Source organism: Rhipicephalus microplus, chromosome X (genome assembly GCF_043290135.1).
Source record: "Rhipicephalus microplus isolate Deutch F79 chromosome X, USDA_Rmic, whole genome shotgun sequence".
NCBI lineage: Eukaryota > Metazoa > Arthropoda > Arachnida > Ixodida > Ixodidae > Rhipicephalus > Rhipicephalus microplus.
The window spans coordinates 294,288,541-294,308,903 of record NC_134710.1 but is presented as its reverse complement, the minus strand read 5'-3'; the positions used below and the strand labels follow the sequence as shown (position 1 = coordinate 294,308,903).

At 45.7% G+C, this 20,363-nt stretch overlaps 1 protein-coding gene across 1 annotated transcript in view; it reads right to left on the bottom strand.

Annotated features, from left to right (window-relative positions):
* The window catches only part of LOC142775281 (uncharacterized), an 89,473-nt gene that overhangs the window by 21,665 nt on the left and 47,445 nt on the right, over window positions 1-20,363 (bottom strand). The window contains exons 9-12 of the mRNA XM_075876615.1: window positions 10,750-10,940; window positions 9,294-9,389; window positions 7,717-7,849; window positions 4,453-4,706 (exon numbers count right to left, since the gene is read on the bottom strand). Coding sequence (XP_075732730.1) covers window positions 4,453-4,706; window positions 7,717-7,849; window positions 9,294-9,389; window positions 10,750-10,940 — 674 coding nt within the window. The remainder of the gene's footprint in view (window positions 1-4,452; window positions 4,707-7,716; window positions 7,850-9,293; window positions 9,390-10,749; window positions 10,941-20,363) is intronic.

The window sequence follows — 20,363 nt, the reverse complement described above, 5'->3', positions numbered from 1 at the left end:
GCACACTGCACATAATCTCGTCTGTTGTGAGGCTGAATAGGATGACAGCTTTAAAAACATTCCCAACAAATGCATACAGTTGCCCCAAGCGCGCATTAAGAAGCAAGTACGGCACCTTTGTTAAGTTGATGATGTGATTGGCGACATGCCAAAATTGGAATTCTTGATAGAGATATTGTAAGCACAATATTGACAACGTTTGACCTTCATCTTCTTCATCTGTATATAATAATCATCCCGAAAAACGTCGTCTTTGTTCGAAGAGATGATCAGTTGATTCGGCCTAATAAATGCCGTCGAGACTCCAACGCTGCTACTGTCTTACAGAGTGGCAGAGGCTGCTTCGATCCCCAAGTCCTCTTCGACGTCACGTTCCCCTGGAGCTTCGGTCGGATCGCCGCTTGCTACCCCCGTCCGCTGTCATGGCTCAAGAACCGTTGCCCGGAACATCCAGCACCCCTGTCCAAGAAACCATTCCTCCGTGGATCGTCAACGCCTGGCAGTGCGACCCACCCATATTCTGTGGTCTTTAACGCGACGATGTCGAGGTATGGCTAAAAGAATACGACATGAGCAGTGTTTATAACCAATGAGATGAGCCTCAGAAACTTCGTCACGTCGCCTTCTATCTGTCCGATGTCGCGAAAACATGGTTTTTTAACCACGAGGGTAGCTTTCGGATTGGCCTACTTTTGCTTAACAAGTCCGTAGGATTTTTTGGAAACCGAACATTCATTCCGAAGTGTTGAAAGAAAAGTTCGATGGGCGTGCCCAACATCCCGGGGAGACGTACACTTCCTACACTGACGACGGCCTTGCCTTTTGCCACCGCGTGAACTGGGCGATGACAGAGGCTGATCGTGTTCGCCACATCATCATAGGGATAGGCCATGTCGCGTTTAACGATCTGGCTGTTAAAAACCCCACCACCGTTGAGGACGTCATCACGACATGTCAGCATCTTGAAAAACTCCAAGCCATTCGATTGCACCCAGACTACCCAGACGCCAGTGGCAGCCTGCCTTCCTCGGATGCGGATTTGCGCGCACTGATTCTCACTCTGATTCGCGAGGAACTTCAAGTGCAAGGGTTGCCATGTGCACCCGCCCCTCGGCCCCACTCTCAATCTGCTGGTCTGTGCGAAATCATCAAAGAAGAGCTCTCATCCATGGCTGGCGCTCTCCCATCGAACACTACGGCACCACCAACACCACCCATGACGTATGCACAAGTCGCTGCCATACCACCTGTCTTGGTTCAGCACGCGCATCCTATTCCTGCGCAGTCAACGTAGCAGCATTTGCACCACACTCGCCTGTCCCAGCGCCAGTACCAGCGCCTGTGACAGCTCCAGCGCACTACGCCCCCTGGCACTCGCCTCACCCAATATGTTATTATTGTGGCATTCGCGGCCATATTTCACGATTTTGCCGCAAGCGCCAACAGGACGAACGTTGTGGCTACGATAATTACGAAAAGGATTCGGAGCCATCCCCGAACCAGTACCAGCGACGCCCTACCACACGTTCCTTCTCTCCGACTTCTCTACACGCCGCACCTCGCCCCTGCTATCCCGGACCCCGCCGGTCCCCTTCACCTCTGCGACGCTCAACATCTCCTCTGAGACCGGCTGTACCTACTTCTGACTACCACTAGGAAAACTAGCTGGTGCAGTTTTTGGAGGGAAAGCTTCATCGCTCGAACAAACACCAAGACCTCCAGTGGGCTTAGCCAACTTCTTATTAGTGTATGCGGAAGGGGTAGCAGTTCAGGCATTGGTGGACACGGGGGCTGCTATTTCTGTTATTCATGCGGATTTGTGTACACGTCTACACAAGGTTACCACCCCTAATACTGGCACTCTCTTACGTAGCGCAAATGACTCGCAGATACGGCCATCAGCCCAATGCACCGTTAGAGTTTTCAATGATGGTATCCGGCATCATATTCAATTCCGTGCTGGCTTCTTGTGCTTTTATGCTTAATTTAGGATGGGGATTTCTTCCTGATGCTGCTGCTTCAATCTATTGTCGACAACGACTCATACATATGCGAGAAACGGATGATATTTCCCCGAAATCTTCATGGGACCGACTACGAACAGCCAATGACTTCCTTGTGCCACCTAACCACGAGCATGTTATCACGGTTATGTCTGACTCCATGGACCACGGTGACGTCCTAGTCAGTCAATCAGGCCATTGTCTATCCAGAGGGATTGCACTTTCATCGAGTCTTGTCCGCTTCTCCGACGGCACCGCATTTCTCGCAGTACTGAATATCACCAATAAGCCGATTCTGCTGACCAGGGGCACTGTTGTAGTTTCCCGCGTGGACACACAACCTATCTCTGTAGTCGCTTCAGATACCTGTCCGGTGGAATCACGTTCAATACCAACAGATGATCCACCTACTACGGCTCTCATCCATGCCATCAGCACGGATCTCACTCCCCCGCAAGCAGACGAAACTAGCATAATTTTTTTTTCGATGTACATTCCACTGCTCTAAGCCAGACTTCTGCGGTGGCTCATCGAATACACACCGACGGAACTTCTTTTGTCTGTCGTCGACCATACCGTGTTTCTTCCAGCGAATGCGAGATCATCGACAAGCACGTTGCTGATATGCTCAAGCGAAACATCATCCGCCCCTCCTCAAGCCCTTGGTCGTCACCTGTCGTTCTCATACAAAAAAAACACGGTTCGGTGCGATTCTGCGTTGACTACCACGCAATAAACGATGTAACCAGAAAATACGTATATCCCTTGCCTCGCACTGATGATGCCTTAGATTCCTTACAAGAAGCGGAATATTTTTCAAGCTTTGACCTGTGCTCCGGTTATTGGCAAATTCCAATGCACGAGGATGACAAGGAAAAAAAACTGTCTTTGCCACACCCGATGAACTCCGAATATGAGGTACGGGGCAAGCTTGTGCCCATCTGACAGGTAACAGAGCATTGCCGTCACAGTAGTTTTACCGTGGACTGATGTCAGCACGCGAACTTGCTTCGCCCCATTCTTCTCGACGGTTGTGGTGCCAGGCATGTCGAAGTGAAGAGGCGTCTGATCGACATTCCCGATTTGCCCAAGCAGGTAGCCGTTGTTGTGCTGCAAGTTTAGGACGAACCTCTGAAAACTGTGAAGATTTTCATCGTAATCCTCCGCAAAACTTTTCGCATATGCCCATTCACCTTCGGAGAAAAAAGCCTTTCTTTTTCATAAAGTTAGTTAGCCAGCACCCGCTCGCATTAAACTGGCTCCGCGTTAGGCCTTTTTCTAAGGCTAATTGCATAGCTCGCACTTGGAGCAGTTCTGTCGTCACGGGCCGCTGTGCCGCTCGCTGCTCAAGCACATACTCGCCAAGCAGTTCTTCAATTTGCGGAAACGACCCTGCAGTGGTCCACTAGAGCCTTTGCGTGAAGCTTTGCTGTCGACAATCTTCTGTTTTTGTTTTCGCCAGTCCCGCACGCACGTTTCGGGAACTCTGACCGACCGCGATGCGGCCCGATTTCTGTCCGTTTCTGCACACGCGATGACGTTTCTTTTAAAAGCGGCATCGTAGTGCACTCGAGTTTTTGGAGTCGGCCCTTCCATGCCGTCGATGCTAATGCACTACAAGATGACGAACTCCTCAGCACACGTACGAAGTGCTGCACATGGGAAACACACAGGCAGAAATGGCCGACGCGCCATGCCGACGCACGAAGAGGGCGGCCATTTTGGAAATGTCGATGGCGATAGAATGACCGTATTCATTTTTTTTTCGTACTAAATTCTAACGCGCATGCGGTTTATGAACTCGCTTAATTGGAAAAAAGGTGTGCGTTAGATTCGAGTAATTACGGTAGTTCTAAAAAAACCATAAGAGTTTCTTTTTTAGGATTTTGCTTGATGCTTTATGGTCCCTCAAAACAATGAGAATTATTTTAAAAGATAGAATAGCCCAAAAATTTAGTTCAGGAATAAAAAAAATAAACATCTTTGGAGGTTATGTACAAAAAATTTGACCCTCACAGAGGTAAACTTCTATTGCAAAATGTGCAGTTGCTTTCCTTTACAGTTGTGCGTATGCTTGCTATAGTGCAGCTGAAAAAAAAACACTGTTCTATGTATTCCTCTGGCAGCAAGGCCTTCAAACTCCACTACTCGAAAACACAGTCTTTCATATCGGCAGCATGTTACAGGAAGCTTATCAAACAGACCTAAAGATACCAGAATATTCCGTTTAACAAGAGTTCCATTTACCAAGCGACAAACAAGCGTGTAGAATTCAAGTACGAGACCAATTATACCAGAGGCAGTTTCATTTAATAAGCAGCAGTTCCATTCAACAGATTTCCCGTTTACTGAAAGCCTTCTGTAGTTTGTTATACAGACAATTCCGTTATAGTGGAGGTTAAACTGTTCCACAGTGTCCATCACAGTCTATAATTACTAGTATGCTCACCTGTGCTTGCCGGAGAATCGGCTGTTGAGACTGCTGACACTATGTGTGCACCGTAACACCTGGCCATCTCCTCATGGATGATGCGCCTGTAGGCTGCCAAGTCTGGGCTCGGGAAAAGCGGCACTGTCGGTGCTCGAGCACTGGGGATTTCTGTGGCACCCCCCGTGTCCTCACCATAGTCAGACTCGTCTGATTCATCATCTTTGTCGTTCGATTCATCACCTTTGTCACTTTCAGGCTCCTGTTCTAATCTCCTGCAACGAAAAAAACAAAAGTGTGGACTGCAAACTGAAACTTGAAGAAGACTCTTGCACACCAATGTACACCACACCACAAATAAGGATGGATTTCTGCCACCATTCAGTTATTACTGGTGGTTTTACGCCAACGAACCACGATACTGTGATGTAAAACGAGATGAAACAACTATTTGCTAGTGTATTTACACAGATCGATCCAGAAGGAGAACAGCAAGCACAGCAGACAGGCCACTCCTTTTAAGTAGTCTTCTGAACACAGAATATGTCCGACCCAGAGCGTCGGAATGGTTTAGCTGGAGTGACGGCGAATCGTAACGAGAAACTCGAGACCTCCTTCCCTTTCCCAAATGGCTGTCTGCGTAACATTGGTCGTTTCAAAGCATCGATGAATGCCTGTTACAAGCCCCGTTGTTAAGTGCCCTTAGGCCATTTTTACTTTGTGAATCAGCGGAGGGCCCACTACGTGTCCGTAGGGCAACACGCGAACCTACCGAGCTGTTCACTTTGTTGATGGTTCTGCTGCTGACTATGGTTAAATATGTTCGAGGACCTTATAATGGGTGGCCTTTTAGAGCACCCACTTTTTGCTAAATTCACATATTTTGATGCCTGGCGAGACTGTATGCTTCTGCCACGCAATATATGAAGCGTAAGCTCTTTCCACTACATGACACTGATATAGTGCATTTTTTTTCCGAGGCTATTCTGACAAATATTGTGACTGTGGTAGAACACTTGCTTGCCATGCAGACAGCATCGCTCGCCACTTGGACCCTGAAATATTTATTTTATTTGCATCTTATTCTTTCAGTCACGGATAAAGTGATTTTTCACTCTCAACAAATAACTCCGATGTCCTTATTTCTGCAAAATGAGCTCTCCAAAGTTATCACATTAAAACTGGCTTCTACTTCTTGGCACATGTCCTACAATTAAACAGAAGGTGCTTCCCACTCACCTCCTAGTGAGCTGTAATGCTCTATTAAAAGCTTAATAGATAACCCGGTCTGCCCCACATAGGTCGTTCGGCCACACACCACTCCCATTCTGCAGAGAACAGTGGAGTTTTTTTTTGCAAAGAAAGAGCTTGATCATTTTTAGGCACGAAGCTCCTTAGCTCGGCACTTCAACGTCACCACCAAGCGAAGCTCCTAAGAAAAGGCAAGCGTGCCAAGCTAAACAGCTGCTGCACGGGCGCGGCGGCAGATGGCGCGCACACACTTACTTATTCAATGGTTCCCGCCACCAAGCGCAGCAGACACTCTCTTTACGTGAACTTTAGTGCTCTAATGCCATTGTACACGAAAAAAGCGCAAGTCTGCAGGGCACTTCCCCGAAATCGCACAAACAAAGCCTTTGTCATCGGGCTCATCGTCTGTATAACGAAGACCTGTGCAAACGTGCGCAGATTGTGACACGCTTGTTTCAGACAAAAGAGATGCAGGCCATTATCCAAGAATGCAGGCACACCGAGCACGTCAATAAACTGTAAAATAACAAAATGGGCCACAGCACCTCGACATCGGTGCTGACTGCAGTTACGAACGAGACTTTATCGAGTGCACTTCTGGACACAGTGGTGGCGTACACGATAGACTTCGATTCAAGAACAATCTGTCTCGCATCGATGATTCCTTGCAATGAGACAAAGCACGAACTGAACACGCAGTCCGAGTGTTCAAAAAGGCGTTTCCCAGTGCCGACGACCACGCTGAGTTTGAATTGCGCGGGACGTGCAAGAGATCACATGCTCGGCAACGTGCCGGCTTTTGGAGTAACAAACGGATTCTGCTACTCGCCAAAACTGCAATAATTGCCGAGGCTGAATCTCATCGAGGAAAGGCTACTCTCGCACTGAATCTCTCTCGTGCACATGCGATCCCTTTCATGTACACCGTCGAATCTCCCCGCCGCATTCACCGCTCGCCACCTTACCATTTTCTAGAAAGCCAGCAGAGAGAGCGGCAGACACATAGTCATTTGAGTCCTATTTCTAAGAAGCTATTTGTACACTGAACACCTGCTGGTTTTAAAAGTACACAGGGGGCCTTCACGGAGCATTCTGTTAGCACGAGGTCATGACCTATTGAGCACGTGCACTGTTACAGGAGGCAAGTTGGTGTAATTTTAATAAATCAGTCTGTTACAGATGAGTTCTGCGGAAACCCGCAAGTTGGCGGAGGGATTAAAAAAGGGGAAAATCACCCATTTGCAGCATGAAGCTATAAGAAAATCCGTAAGGATTTGTCAGAAAGAAAAGCTTCTTAGTTCCTAAAAAATTCGTCCTGGTGCTAGATTCGCACTCGGGACCAACGCCTTTACGGGACGGTCGCTCTTCCAGGAAGCTAGCAATTGGCACCGTGCGAGCGAGTTCATCGACAACTCGAAGCATATGGACACAAGGATTTCCTTGTGGCTTCCTGCTACAAACAGGTACACTCTTGCTTTCCAAATCGATCTGTGTTCATCCTGTCCACTTATGCTCCGACGTCTTCTCCCAGCCACAATAAAGCAGTTTATCTTTACATAATAATGTCTTAACTACACCTCTTCTCTCAAATGTTGAACAAAGTGTGTATGTGTGTGTGTGTGTACGCGTGCTAATCATTTGGATTTTAGAATGTTTACAACTGCACTCTCAAATCCCCTCAAGCTCTCGAAATACTTCATAGCATGCAAAGGCATTGCACACTCATTTCGCAACTAGTAGTTTTCTCGGCTGTCACAGAAAAAAACTTCCCTTAGCAACTAAAACTTACTAACGCACGCAATATTCATACAACACACACACACACATTATATATATATAATTTTTTTCACCCACTTTTCTTTATATTTACATTAAAATTCGGTCTAATATTTTTCCCTATACTTTCCTTGGCAATATAGTCTGTTATATCTCACAATTATTGTGTAAAACACTGAAAAACGAGCCCATAAGTATACACTTCTTTCATATATATATATAATCATTGGATGCCAAAGCAAAAGATTTTAGACATACTCCGTAAGGTGTTCCGGGAACGATTCCGGTAGAACAAGAGGAGACACATTCCTTGTTGTACGCTTCCGCCTCATGTTCACATTGACGGGAAGTGTGAACACCTCAGGGCTGCCACTCAGTTCAGGTATGTCAGCTGCAAGTGAATATGGTATAATAGTATAACCTAGTTAAGTAACTGCTATAATTTTCTAGCATATAAACAACACCTCTAATGAAAAACCGCCAATAAAAACAGTTTTACTACAAGGGTGAAGCAATGAATGTGGTCGCAACAAATCATGACGTTATAAGAATTAAGACTTGGCAGTGAACTTATTTTGAATCGATTGTTTTATTTCCACAAAGCAATCGTTTAATGCAATACGGCTGCACCAGGGCACAAAGAAGTTTTTTGTGGTGCGTCATCTCAACATGTAGTACATAAATGGCAGGAGTGCAGCATGTAAAAGGGTATACTAGCCACTTGCTACGCCCGCCGAAAAGGTGTGTGAACAACAGCGCTTTCAACTGCGCTCTTACAATCAAAGTTGCTAACTGCTGCTGAAGCAAAGCAACACTGCCTGCTGGGAATGAAACTACTGAAGCAGTCTAGTCATAATGCCCTCGGGTATATAGCTTTCGCCCCAAGACACCGAGACTGGGTAACAGCTGCACCACTGGAAAAGCTCCAGCCCCACCATGCCGCCTGCTAGCACCACCTATAGTGCTCATTGTACCCGCATTTTTTGCGATTCGAAATAATGTGCATTAAATTTATTCAAAATTCGTAGGCCATCGCAAAAGTTTGAGGGTGTGGAGGAAAAACCCGACGTGAAAACAGCTCAATTAGGGGGGAGGAGGGTACTGACTTTATGGTGTTGAACATGATGTGGTTGAAGAAAATGCTGTGTAGGTCATCTGAGTTCCCTTCACAGTGGCTCTTTCCTTTGTTAATACTCTTGTACCCAAATTAAAAACCTCGTTCGAAAGGTTCACAGCCAATCACAGTTTTTTACACTTTTGCAATAGTGCTGAACATTACCGAGATTATCCGCAGTCATGGCAGAAAACTTAACAACAGACCTGCACATGATGCATGCCTATACATTCATTTCCATGAGAGATAACTATAGCGACATGAATAAAAGCACTAAGATGTCCTTAATTTTTAATGACTTTGCCGGTGAAACGCCATATTATAAAAAATTATACACTCCTCGCGAGGTTCCCATTTTGGACCAATTGCTCGTATGGTTGTGCCAGAGTAAAACCACACAAGTCAAACCAGGAGTCAGTCAACTTCATGTTTCCAGTCCAAAACTATTTTTTGGCTGAGTTACACAGGAGACACCAAAGGGGTACTGTTTTGAAGGATGTCTTGATCGCACAGGACAGTTTTATCGCTCTCAAGTACTGTCATTATCGAGGCTAACACTTGCACCTCGCCCTTATTTCTTATGGCTTTTTTTTTAATATCAAGAACATTGTGTCCCACAAATAAATTTAATCGCCCCGCCATGCTCACGCATTTATTTGAAACAGCCAGAAACAACAGCACATGAAAAACTGACACTACGAGGTCCTTACGGAGTACTCACTGTAATGTGCTGGCGTGTCGGGGATCGGGAAAGCCACCGTTTTCTTGACGTCGATCGTAGCGCTTACCGGAGAATCGAGCTCTGAAGAGCTGTCATCTGAATGGAGAGATGAAAACCACACAGGAGTCTCGTTTCATACCCAGTTATGAATTGTCTTTATTAAAAACTGCCTTAAAGGCTTAGCAATATGGCTCTGTCATCAATGGAAAGTTGATAGAGGTCAACTACACTCAAAACTCGAACACTGGCATTATGAATATCAGTTATGATGAAATAAATTAAGAGTAAACTTGGTATATAAAGAGTGTAAGGAATGCACCTTTATAACGAATTTTTATATATCACAAACTTATTTTTTGTGCAGCATGACACTTTGTTGTAGTAAGGTTTGAGTACATAATTAACGGGCTCTGCAGAGCTGAAGTCAATAATGGAACTGCTTTACAAACATTGATGAAAATTGCAGAGATAGATGACCTCTGAATTTTAACAACCTAGCTTTATTAGAAAAAAAAAACAGCTGTTATAGTGATTGATCAGGTATATCAGCTTAGGAGAACTGTCATTTGAAAAATAATAAATTATCCAACTTTTTTTATAACTATGCCCATTTCAAGCGATTTGTAGTACAGGCTAAGGATAGTCACACGCCTCTTATGACATTTTTGTAAAGGTGTTTTGAATTTGATGTCGGTGCTTAAACTAAAAGCAAACAATGACTTCAGTTAGATTGACAAACTGCACTCTAAGAACTGTGTTGCCTTAAGTTTGACTGTCAGAAGTTCATTAATATTATTAGCAGTAAAACTTAAGCTTGTAGTGCCATTTTTAAAATTTCACACTGTGGAGTCTTCACCCGCATTTTCTTTTCGCACAATTTCTCGCATAAGAGGCCTCATGTCGCGGTGTCGCGGCAAGAGTAGTGTTTTCAGGACAGCAAAACTGTGCTTTACTAATACGTGAAAAAACAGTTTGTTCTTTCATGTTCCTTTAACAATCGGCATCTTGCCCACTTTGCAGCCGTGACTTTGTAAGAGACCTCCACGCCAACATCTCGAGGAAAAATTATTTTTTTATTGTCTTCTGCCGCACAAACAACCAAGCATCCTCAGCGTCGTTAATGCACCACCAATTCAAAACAACTCAAATCTAAAAGCGATTTTTCGTTCAGAAAGTCTCTAAACTTTATCCCCCATCCTCCCTTAAAGCACACTCAAGTTACAGAAGGCCACTGCTACCTCGATTTTTCCGTTAATTTGACACTGTCTAAAACCAGATATGTAGCACTCGAACTTGAATTTTTCGTCACCCCAAGATTGGGCCTCACCAGACCACTCAGAGTTTCAATGGTCATCAGAAATATGCTTAAAGCTTTGCAACCACATTTTTCTGAGTAATGTTTGGCAGTTTTTGTGCTTCTTAGGCATTTACATCGAAGTATGCAGCATGTACTTACCATATCGCATGGCAAGACCTTTGCTGGGATTCCTGTGTATGGTGCAGTCCTTTAAAGGACTGCGGAACCGCTCAAAGTCGGGAGTCTTGAAGTCCGGCACTACAGATGGGGGCAACGGGCTGTAGGAGCAGCCACTTGAAAGGCTCGTGTCACTGCCTTTACGGTCGGTTGGAGGCAGGCTGCTCTTTGACCTGAAGGTTCACAGTAGCAGTGACAAGCAAAGAGGTGAGGGGTGAGTAAGTTCATATCATTAAGAAGCAAAACTAAATTCTGAGGCCTCCCACAGAAAACCCATTGTACGGTAAAACTGTGGTGGTAGGAACAGTGCTTGTACAAATTTTGGGGTGATGGGAATCGTTCTTTGGTCCGGCAGAGGTTTACTAGCCCACAATATATTCTAGGATGGTTGTGTACCGATTGTCGCCCCGGGGCGTTTGATATGAACCTCCGCTACGAAATACGTATGACATGGAGCTGCTCCTGCTGTCACAGAATGCGCAACAAGCATGCACACGTGCGGAAACCCAAGTGCGGGCTAGAGTGCCACACCGCCAATTCGTCAGAATATACCTTCAGTCACGGAGTGTCCTATTACACTAAAGGTGACTTTGGCGCTAGCGTGCATGGGAGATGTAACACACGGCGCTTTAGCCAGAGTTTAAATGATGGGTAGTCCACGAAATTGTGTAATCTAATTTCTCTCGGCACAATTTGGCTCCATGTGGCCTCAATCCACTTTGCCGCAAAAAATTTAGCAAAGGTCAAGCTGTTGCGCTACACCTTTCTGGCTTTTCAGGCTCACCAATTCAAATCTGTTCAAGAAGCCCACAAGGGTCCCTTCATTCGTTTTTTCATTGAAAACAAAACCAAAACCCCAATAAAAAAATCCACAAGTGGGTTCGAAGCCCGCAAGCAAGAAGCCTAGGAAATCCGTGTAGTAGCCATCATTACCATGGGGGTTGAACAATCGCAGTGCCAGAGTCCTCTCTCGTCAATTTCAGTAAACTATACCTTCAATGACATGTCGTAGCCTCAAGGATTGCATGAAGTAATTTTGAAAGCCTTAATGCACTTTCGTATGCCTTCATGTAGAGATTACAGATAACATTGACGACGCGATCTTTTTTTTTACACTTCAAGGAATGCGGTGCTGTCGATGTGGCAGCCACATGTGGACAACAGTGGGGGCCGTGTCCTCGAGCATTGAGACATGTTATGAATGGTGAACGAGGACTGAAAGATGAAGAAGACGGTCTCTGCAAAAGAGCTAGGCCTCGGAACGTCAACATGCGCGACTGTTGGGGACACGCAGACCTGAAAACTCTCCCATGGTGCTCGCATTGCCCTAAATCTCCCAAAGAAACATCTACAACACCGCGGTAAGAAAATACTGTTCTGTAGAAAATACTGTAAGAAAACGAGGGACGTGCAATGGACAGCAATTCTAGTCTTTTACTTGAGGTGTCTTTTACACGCAGGGTACCATGCATTTCCCTGCCTAAAAACTTCACTGGAAAGTATTCAAAGCAGTTCGCGGCGTTGTGGCCCCAAGACGCAGTAATAGAAATGTATGCCAGATTTTTTTTTTGATGCTCATACTCTATATTGTCTGGTGATACGAAGTTCACATGATTCGAATATTTTTGGTGACACTGCAACATTCGTATCGCCAATGTTTTACTGTATGACACCCAGGCACAGCAATGCACATTAAAACTGAGCGGTGCATCTACACAGTTGCTACACCAAGAAGAAATCCCCAGCTTGAACAGCTGAAGTTCGCCTCACCAAACCTGTAGCCCATTCCTAGCTCACGCGAATAAAGATCACTTAAGAGTGGTCACTAGCATTACTGTGCCATCACAAGCACGTGGTAACCTGTGGTGCCATTTGAAAAAAAACTATTCCGAAGCATGGCATAGCAGGACATCTCTGATCACTGTTCGCTATTCTTGGTTCTTCAATACACACCAAAATTAAACGTATGGCTGTTTTCGCATTTAACTTCGACTGCAGTGCAGATTCCGTGGCCCGAAATCGGACCCATGCATTCATGCTTAGCGTTAAAAGCTGCCATGGCAAGAAATGACATGATGGCATGACTATTCTACGTGCTGGGCTTTTTGGCAATTACTGCAATGCCGCAGGGGTTTCGGATCTGACAGAGGATGAGGCATTGTGTGTATGACTGCCTGAAGAGTCTTTGGCTCTACGCGTGATATAGCGTTGATCTGTACCACACAAATGAGGAAAATAATCACAACCTGAGTACTCATCAAGGCACAATGTGCATAAATCCATAAACTTACGTACTCATCAAGGCACACTGTGTAGCTCATTGAAGAAAGAATTTTGCCACAGCTTCAGTGAAAAAAGTTTGAAGCGAAAGGCTTTTATATAGGCTTCCAAGAAAGGTACTTCGAAGCACTGGCGCAGCCATATGTTGGAAATCAAGCCACTGCCACCACTAATGGGCACATTTTGCTTTACAGTAAAGCCTTATATGCATTGAGAGCAAGTTTGTGCTCAGAAGGAAAAACTAATTAAAGCATTTTGAAGTAGACAACGAACCCCTGGCAACAGCCATTGACTAGAATGCACACCCACGCTTACAAAATGTGAATATAGCATAACTATACAAATGCCTTGCGTCTTCCACCGCCATGGCTCGCCCTCCTGAAGAGCGATGGCGTCATTGGTATTCCAAGTATTGTTTTGTCAAACAGTGCCCCAAGAAAACGTCAAACAATAAAACAAAAACACTCTAGTGCCGTCCCATTTCCATGCGACTTGATCCTCTTCAGACGACAATTATGATAGACTGAAAATGTGTCTCAACTAGATACACTCAACTTCAATGCACTATATCGCATTTTAGTAGAGGAAACGAGGTACCCTGCTGTTATGTGTGCATTTCTGTAATTAATCATCATTAGTATCTCATTGTATATCTATATATAAAACAATTAGCTATGTTTCATTGCTGCACAAGAAGAACTAAACTTTAGGCTCAAAATATACGAACGCCCAGTTTGCTTTGCAGCTGTGTACATCGGTCCCGGAATGAGGCATGTCAAACAATCACTAGACATGGAAACGTCGGCACAGCGATCCTGTTCGACAACACGCAGAAGAATGACTTTTAACTAGCTGTCCATAACAAAGACTGTGCAAATGCACACACTAAGTTTCAGGCAGTTTGAAGAAACACGCGGTTTGATTGATTGATTGATGTGTGGCGCTTTACGGCGCAAGGGCCAATTGATGGCCAAAGAGCGCCATTTCAATGAGTAGAGATGTGGACAATCATATGTTGCGTGGCTCTATAGGGGCCTTACAATTCCTCGCGATAATACGGGTAAAAACATTAGTTTTAAAATCATGACAGTGGCGTGATATGCACAGTAAAAAAGAGTGACAAAGGTTTTGATAATAAAAACGTGTAAAAATATTTGGCACTAGCACAAGTGCCTCATCAGCGCCCTTGTGTCCAAGGGCTGCGAGGCAAGTGCTTTGTTGTGTAGCCATTGCAGCGAAAACCTCTCTTAAGAGGTCGCGCTACTCATTGCCTGGGCATATGACACGATAAAAGTGAACATCTCTTAAAAAAGCTAGCAGCGATTTATGAGCGAACAGTGGTTCCCTACCGACGAACATTGCAGGGAGTAAAGGTATATGTTGTCGGTAGGGTAATGAAAAGTGTTGTTTTCTTAGAGTGTCTAGTTGTTTGCACTGGATTAAAATATGAAGAACTGTTAGTGCTTCACCACATCTGTAACACAATGATGGATCGCCACCGGACAAAATATGCGAGTGTGTCGTGTATGTGTGTCCTATCCTGAGCCTCGTTAGTGTTACCTCTGTGCGAGGCGATTTTGATACTGGCGGCCAATGGCCAAGGTGTGGCTTAGTAACATGCAGTTTGTTTTGTGTGTATCGATCCCTCTTGCTTTGCCAGTAGTTCTTGAGCTTTCGTTTGAGAAACGGCTTAAGATCAAGGGCTGGGATATATATGAGTGTAGTGGCAGCGCTTTCGTGGACGGATGCAGCAAGCTGATCCACCATCATGTTGCCTTGGATCTCACGGTGCCCTGGCACACAGCACACTACATGTTGTTTGAGTGTGTAGAGTGCGCATAAAGTGGAGTAAAGCGAGACGAGGACAGGGTTTTTTTGTTTTTTAAGATTGTGCAGAGCCGTTACCACACTGAGGGAGTCCGTATAAATTACTGCTTTTTGTATTTGTAGTTGTTTGATGTGTTTAGCAGCCACAAATCGCGTAAGCTTACGCTGTGAAGATACTTGTACCTGGATGCAGAGGGCCAGCATCCGAAAAGGATGGCCCGACAGCAGCGTAGGACACAGAGGAGCTAGCCTTAGAAGCATCTGAAAAGAACTCAGGACGTGTGTATTTGAGTTGAAGTTCCAGGAAGTATGTTCGGATATGGGCCATTGGTGCATGTTTAGTAGCTTCTAGGAAAGACACATCGCAGTCTATAGGCTTCCACTGCCACGGTGGCGGGTATGTTACAGGAGCCATTAAACTGTGTTCAAGTGACACTCCAGTTTCTTCAGCTAGACCCTTCAGGCGAACTGAGAAGGGCTGCCTCATTGAAGGCCTGTTTTAAAATAGAATGGAGCTCGACAAATCATTAATAGTAGAGTATGAGGGGTGCTTCTTGTCTGCTTTCACCTTAAGGAAATATACAAAAGACATGTAGGTTTTCTGCAGATGAAGCGAATACTCATTTGACTCAACGTAAAGGCTTTCTACGGGGCTGGTGCAAAAAGCACCCGTAGAAAGGCAGATGCCCAAATGGTGCACGGGATCCAGCATCTTCAAAGCACTTTGAGTCGCAGACTGATAAACAACGGCCCCATAATCTAAGCGGTTGTGAATGAGGCTTCTATACATGTTCATGAGACATTGCCTATCACTACCCCAAGTAGAACGTGACAACAGTTCTATAACATTCATGGCTTTTAAACATTTTGTTTTTAAATACTTCATGTGTGGTACGAAGGTAAATTTGTCTAAGATAAGCCTAAGAATTTATGCTCGGCTTTGACAGACAGAGGTTGCCCGTTCAGTCGAATGTCAGGTTCCGAGTGCATGCCTCTCTTTCGAGAGAACAAGACACACGTGCTTTTTTGTGGGTTAAGTCAAAATCCGTTTTCATCTGCCCATTTGGAGACCTTGTTTAAACTCAGCTGAACTTGCCGCTCACATATTGCCAAGTTGCATGACTTGAAGCCAAGCTGAAGATCGTCGACATATGTACATAGAACATATTGCGGGGAATGGACAGGTGCAAGGAATTCATTTTGATATTAAAAAGTGTACAACTAAGTACACCACCTTGCGGTACTCCCGTCTCCTGGACAAATGTTTGGGAGAGAACACTGCCTACACGGAACGGACACTGAATGTTCGATTGGACAAGTAACTCTCGATTATTGAAAACATTCTACCGCGCACACCCAGGTGAGACAAGTCTCTTAATATGCCAAAACACCATGTTGTTTCGTAAGCCTTCTCAATATCGAGGAACACAGAGAGGAAGTATTGTTTGTGGGCGAAAGCGTCACGGATCTGTGCCTCTATACGCGCCAAATGGTCGGTGGTGGATCTACCCTCTCGAAATCCATACTGGAATCTGTCGAGCAGACTGTGTTTCAAGGAGATGTAAAAGTCGGCGGTTTATGATCTTTTCAAAAAGTTTACAAAGGCAGCTTGTAAGTGCAATGGGCCTATAACTTGAAACTGAGGAAGGGTCATTGCCGTCTTTTGAAATGGGAATAATTGTAGCATCTTTCCAGGAAGCAGAGATGATGCCAGAAAACCAGGTAGCATTGTATAGGGAGAGTAATGTTTTTCGCGTTTCGAGCGGCAGGTTTTTCAACAATTCATACACTACACGATCGTTGCCTGCGGCAGAATTACTTCAGGAGTTTAGCGACGTTTGTAGCTCAGCTAAGTTGAAAGGCTGGTTGTATACCTCGTAGTTTGTACACTTGTGTTCTAGTTTCTGCTTTTCTATGCTTGCTTTATATCTTTAAAAAGCTTGAGTATAGTGGGATGAGCTAGAAACCTGCTCGCAGTGCGCACCGAGGAAGTTTGCCTGATCTTCCAGGCTGTCACCCTGTGTGTTAACGAGTGGGAGTGTATGTACTTGTCTTCCTGCTACCCTACGAACCATGTTCCAGACTTTAGCCTCTTGTGTATATGAATTGATCCCTGATAAAAACTTGTGCCAGCTTTCTCTTCGGGCCTGCCTGCGCGTTCTCCTGCCTTGAGATTTTATTCTCTTAAAGCTGTCAAAATTTTTGGCTGTCGGTGAATTCCGAAACAACCTCCATGCCTTGTTCTTCTTTCGCGCATTACAACACTCCTTATTCCACCATAGGACTCGTCGTTTGCCTGACTGTCCACATGTTTGTGGTATACATTTCGTTGCAGCATCGATCAAAAATGCTGTCAGGTAGCTCACAGCAGCGTCTACGCTTAACCACTCCATGTCAGTCCAAGTTAGGAGAGTTATTTTTTGATACTGTTCCCAATCGGCTTTGTCGGTGAGCCATTTGGGAACCTGTGCAGGACATACATTTGTTTTTGATGTGCTGATAACGATAGGAAAATGGTCACTGCCATATGGATTAATAAGGACCTTCCATTTAAGTAGAGGCAAGAGTGATGGAGATGTTATGCTGAGGTCTCTGGCTGAGTACGCATTGTTAGCGATGTTGTAATATTTCGGCTCTTTCCGATTCAGAAGGCACGCACCGGAAGAAAAAAAACTGTTCAATGAGGCGACCTCGCACATCGCAGCGAGAGTCGCCCCATAAGCTACTGTGAGCATTAAAGTCCCCTAGGACGAGATAAGGTTCTGGAAGTTCTGCTATCAGTGACTAAAACTCGTGTTTAGTCAGTTGATGGTGTGGCGGTATGTATATACTCCAAATTGTTGAAGATGACAGCTCGGACAGCTACTGCTTCCAGGGATGTCTGAAGGGCTAAACGTGTACAGGCTGTTCCTTGATTAACAATTATGGCAACACCACCGGATGAGGCGGCAGTATCATCTCGGTTTTTTCGAAAGATAACGTAATTTCGAAGAAAGTTAGTGTGTCTTGATTTTAAGTGTGTTCCTTGCACACACAGCACTTTGGGTGTATGTTTGTGTAGAAGTTCTTGGATATCGTAGATGTTCCTCAGTATGCCTCTCACGTTCCACTGTATTATATGTGTCATTTTAAAGATGTGTGGTGCTGTGTGTACAAGAAGTGTCACTTCAGGTTACAGGACCTTTTGCGGCCCCGTAATTCGACGTTTTTCTTTCTGGGCACGCTCCAAAGAGTTGCGCCTATCCTTCGGCGTATGAGGCGCCGGAGGAATGGGACTTGTATCCATCACCTCCTGCGAGGTGGCGGATGGTGCCTGATGAGCAGGCACATTCACAGAAGTTTCGGACGCAACTGCAGGTGCAGTGGTCCGGGGTCCGGCAGACTCTGAAGTCTGCTGAACCTGTTTGGCAGGAGGCGGAGCAGCACAGGCTACTCCAGCCTTGGGCACAGATGCCGGGACCGTAGTCACACTTCGTGTGACATTCGCAGACGTGGAAAGATGTTGCACGGCGCCCTGGCGCGTCACATCTGCAAAAGAAGGAGAGTGCTTGTTATGGAGGTAGAAGCGCTGGCGCGCCTCTTGAAAAGACAGATTGAATTTAACTTTGAGTTGAAGAATTTGTTTTTCCTTTTTCCAGGATGGGCACGTTTGCGAGTAGGCGGGATGGTCTCCTTTGCAATTCGCACAGCGGGCTGCAGCAGTACAATTGTGCGATGGGCGTTCGTTGGAGCTACAGTTTGCGCAAGTCACGCGCCCTCTGCAGCTTTGTGAACCGTGTCCAAAGCGCTGACATTTGAAACACTTACGAGGATTTGGTATGTAGGGCCCGACTTGAAGCTTGCAGTTGCCAGTTTCGATTGAATCGGGTAAATCGCTAGTACCAAAGGTGATAATTATATGTTTCGTTGGTGTTTCTTTTTTGTCTCGTCGTATTACTATTCTTTGAACCTTCACTACATTCTGGTCTTGCCAGCCTTCCAATAATTCACTCTCTGATAATCCAAGAAGGTCGTCATCAGAGATGACACCGCGGACTGTGTTCAAGGGCCTGTGGGGGCCTACGGAAACTGGGTTATCCCCAAATGCTACAAGTTTAGGTAAATTGTCATATTGCAGCTTGTCGCGAACCTCCAAAGGGAGGTCGCCGCTTCCGAACTTGGTTACACGATATTCTGGCCCGATTGCTTCTGTGAGCGTTTTTGAGACAAGAAAGGAGGAGATTGCTCGGACTGTTTTGTTTTCTTTCTGGCTATGTATGACATGAAACTTGGGGAAAGACTGCTTTGGTTTTGAAAGGAGGAACGGGTCTTCGATGCGCCACATTTTCAGGCGGCGATCAGGGAGAGGGAGGAAAAAGTTAGCCATACAGATTGTTTAAAGTGTGGTGGCGATGGTCGCCACCCACCACCGAGCCCAACACGGGGACGCTACAAGGTTGAATAGTAAACAGTTGGAGACGCCAGCCATGGATCGCCGCTATAACCGAACATAACTACCCAAGGTTGGGTAACTACACAAGGTTAACCCTTGCCACCTGAAGGTTGGAAGTAAACAGAAGTGAGGAGATGACAGGAAAGATTGAAAGAGAAAAAGACGAAGATCAGGGGAGAGAGAGAGAGAGAGAGAGAGAGAGACAGAAAAAGGCGACTACCGATTTCCCCTGGGTGGGTCAGCCCAGGGGTGCCGTCTACGTGAAGCCGGGGCCAAAGAGGTGTGTTGCCTCTGCCGGGGGGCCTTACAGGTCCAATCACCCAGCGTCAGCTCAACCCCCTGGATCCCCTTTTCCCCGGACACGGCAAAGCCACGCACGGCTAGGCGTGGAAGGGAGTCATAACTCCCCCGTTAGCTCGGGTCCGTGGTGTCGCTACACACCAAACGCATACCTGCGCAGGCGCGCCTGCGGGGGAAACACGCGGTGTGCAATGTGCTCGCGTAGTTGACGTGTACAGCTGCACACACCATTGCTGAAGGGGTTATATTGTCACGGGGTCGTGACGTGGCCGAAGACAGGAGACTGTGTTGGAATTTAACTGTTGATTTGGGCGAACCTGTGCCCGGCAAACGGAAAGCCCAATTACAGTAGCAGTCTTGGACTGATAGCGGCGAACAGAACGTCGGCCGTCGATCAACTACTGACAAGCGGCGAAGCGAGTCGGCATTTATACTCTTGTGGTCGAATGTTCTAGCGTTATCGCTGGCGGTGGCGTAGGTTCCAGAATAATCTGTACAGTTCGCAGGGTGGGCATAATCTTATCGAAATGATCTAATACATTCCGGAAGCTTTCGGAAAACTGCAGGCACGGTTTGCGCTGAGAATTGTGCAGCGTTTTGGAACGACAACAAAACTTGGGAAATAGAATGTGGCAATATTGTCCGGAAGCCATTTCTTCCCAGTAAGCGTTTGTGTTTACAGGCAAAGGCTGCTTTAAAAGGATGGGCATATCCTTTATTTTTGTAGGCTGGCTTTCGTATGTTACGCATTGCAATG